This window comes from Cupressus sempervirens, chromosome 7, assembly GCF_028749045.1.
Source record: "Cupressus sempervirens isolate cs-2001-9-10 chromosome 7, ASM2874904v1, whole genome shotgun sequence".
Lineage (NCBI taxonomy): Eukaryota > Viridiplantae > Streptophyta > Pinopsida > Cupressales > Cupressaceae > Cupressus > Cupressus sempervirens.
This window is the reverse complement of record NC_143124.1, coordinates 754221356-754223494: the sequence shown is the minus strand read 5'-3', so window position 1 is coordinate 754223494 and position 2139 is coordinate 754221356. Positions and strand designations below refer to the sequence as shown.

The 2139-nt window shown below is 31.4% G+C and overlaps 1 protein-coding gene across 1 annotated transcript; it reads right to left on the bottom strand.

Annotated features, from left to right (window-relative positions):
- Nucleotides 1–944: 944 nt before the first annotated feature.
- LOC149549463 (uncharacterized) lies at nt 945–1557 on the bottom strand. The gene is made up of 2 exons (XM_089794321.1): nt 1422–1557; nt 945–1321 (listed from the first exon to the last, which is right to left on the bottom strand). Exons 1-2 carry the CDS (start codon nt 1555–1557, stop codon nt 945–947), a joined length of 513 nt encoding a protein of 170 aa, XP_089650447.1.
- Between the last annotated feature and the right edge of the window lie 582 nt (nt 1558–2139).

The window sequence follows — 2139 nt, the reverse complement described above, 5'->3', positions numbered from 1 at the left end:
AGAAAACTATCACTGATTTTAAATTCTATTATTCTATAAACTCTTTCACTTTAGAAATAATTTAATAGTTTCGATCACAAACTTAAGAAATAAGAATTACTTATTTGCCATTTATGTAACCTAGATACTAAACACAAAAAGAGGCAGCGAAAAGTATATTCTTATAACAGGATAAATACCCTTGTATATACGTGGCCAATACTTACACAATATTTATAAATACCCTTGTATATACGTGGCCAATACTTACACAATATTGTAAATACTTCTGCAACAAGTGCACTCTTCAGACTTACACAATATTGTAAATACGTGTCCATTTGCTGTCCATTTGAGATGGGTATAAATCTGCACATAATCTCAACTACTCAGTAGGAACTTCTCCACCTGCACTTCCTATTTCTCTGTAAACCAAACCCATGATTTCTCTAAAATTGTTTACAATATTTTCATCACTCATGTACATCACATTCTCATCAGCCACTGAGATTTATTCCATTTTTTATTTTTTTGGGTAATTCGGAATTGAATAAGAAAACATTCTTTACAAGAATGAGACCTATGTTCATGAACTGTTTTAGTTCTATATTCAATATAGTCCATGAACTTTTTCATAAGAGAGAATTTAACATGTTTGGAAACAGTCTTTATACATAAGAATTATTTTAATTTTTTCCACTTGTATATACCTCTACCACAAAAGAAAAGAAAAATGTGATACTGATGACAAAGAAGGCAACGAAGGATATATTCTTTGAGCAAGGTAAACAGTGCAACATAAAACAACATATTATTAGATAAATATATGAATCTCATCAGTTCAGTGACAATTGTAACAATAAATGGAAAGGCATTGTTCACGTTGTTTTTGGTCTTTAAAAGAAATAAGAAGAAGAAGAAGAAGAAGGGGTTTGAGAAGAAGTAACAGATACTAAATACTCACCTCAATTATCCTCCATATTTGATAAAAATAAGTCTGCAAGTAAATCTGTGTTCCACTTGGCCTCCAATCTAGCTTTAAAGTCTGCTACAAATCCACTTTTGAGACTTTCACAATATTGTAAATACTTTGCCAATAGCTGCCCATTTGAATAATCAGCAATATTACCATTGTTAGATGTTTGAGATGGGTATAAACCTGCACTTACCCTCAAATATTCGGCCATGCCTTTCATTAAAGAAATTGGAGCTTCTCCACCTCCATCCCATAACCAAACACGTCCCATTTCTCCGTAAATCAAACCCATGATTTCTCCTTCCAAATCTCCAACATAATCTGCAATATATTCATCACTGATATGAATAACAGTCTTCTCACTCACTGCAATTTTTTGTATAATTGTCTATAGACAATAAAATTTGACTAACTTTTCTTCTTAGGTATTTGGGATTTGAGTAGAAAACATTCTGCACAAAGTCACTGGCCTCTTTTACAAGAATGAGAGCTTTGTCGTCTCCTATGAAGGTCTCAAACAGCTTTCCTCCTGCCCTTGTTTTTGTAGTGTTAATGATGATTACGTCCTCTGCTTTTGCAGCACTTTTGTAGTCTGCCCACATTGCTAGAATGGCTATGGCTAAAAATAGAAGAGTTCGCTTCCATATTGATTTGGAGGATACCATCTTCATCTTCATGTTGGTGGGTTTTTCGTGGCCTCCTGTGAAAGCTTGTATTGAATCCATAAATACACTTTTTTGGCTTTTGGGTTGATTTCTGGAAGAAGAACAAATAATTTGGAAGGTGTCTGACACCGCTTTATAACATCTGGCATCTACCATGTGGTTGGACAGATCCATTTGATTGGGGAGTCTAATATCTGATCCCACAATGAATGACCAAAATTTAAACTATATATATATATATATAATTTATATTAAGAATTAAATTATTAATATACTTTTATGTTTAAAATGAATCAGTCATTTATAACATTTATTAAATGTACAGTTTATAAAATAATTATAAACAAGAATTTATTTCAAATGAAATCACTAAACATTTCAAAGTAAACTTTAAATAACGACATTTTATAAAACTTAAAAAATTAGAAAAATAATAAAATAGAGTACATATTGAATAAATAAACAAGCAATTGCCATATTAGAAATATGGATTCTTCAAAGTCTCCAAGGAGGTGATAT

Bases quoted from the DNA above. Each gene is read 5' to 3' on its own strand.
- LOC149549463 (XM_089794321.1), bottom strand. From the start codon at position 1,557: ATGTGGGCAGACTACAAAAGTGCTGCAAAAGCAGAGGACGTAATCATC. The intron at 1,322-1,421 runs GTGACTTTGTGC...AAAAAATTGCAG, and splicing joins CATTCTTGTAAAAGAGGCCA to TGAGTGAGAAGACTGTTATT.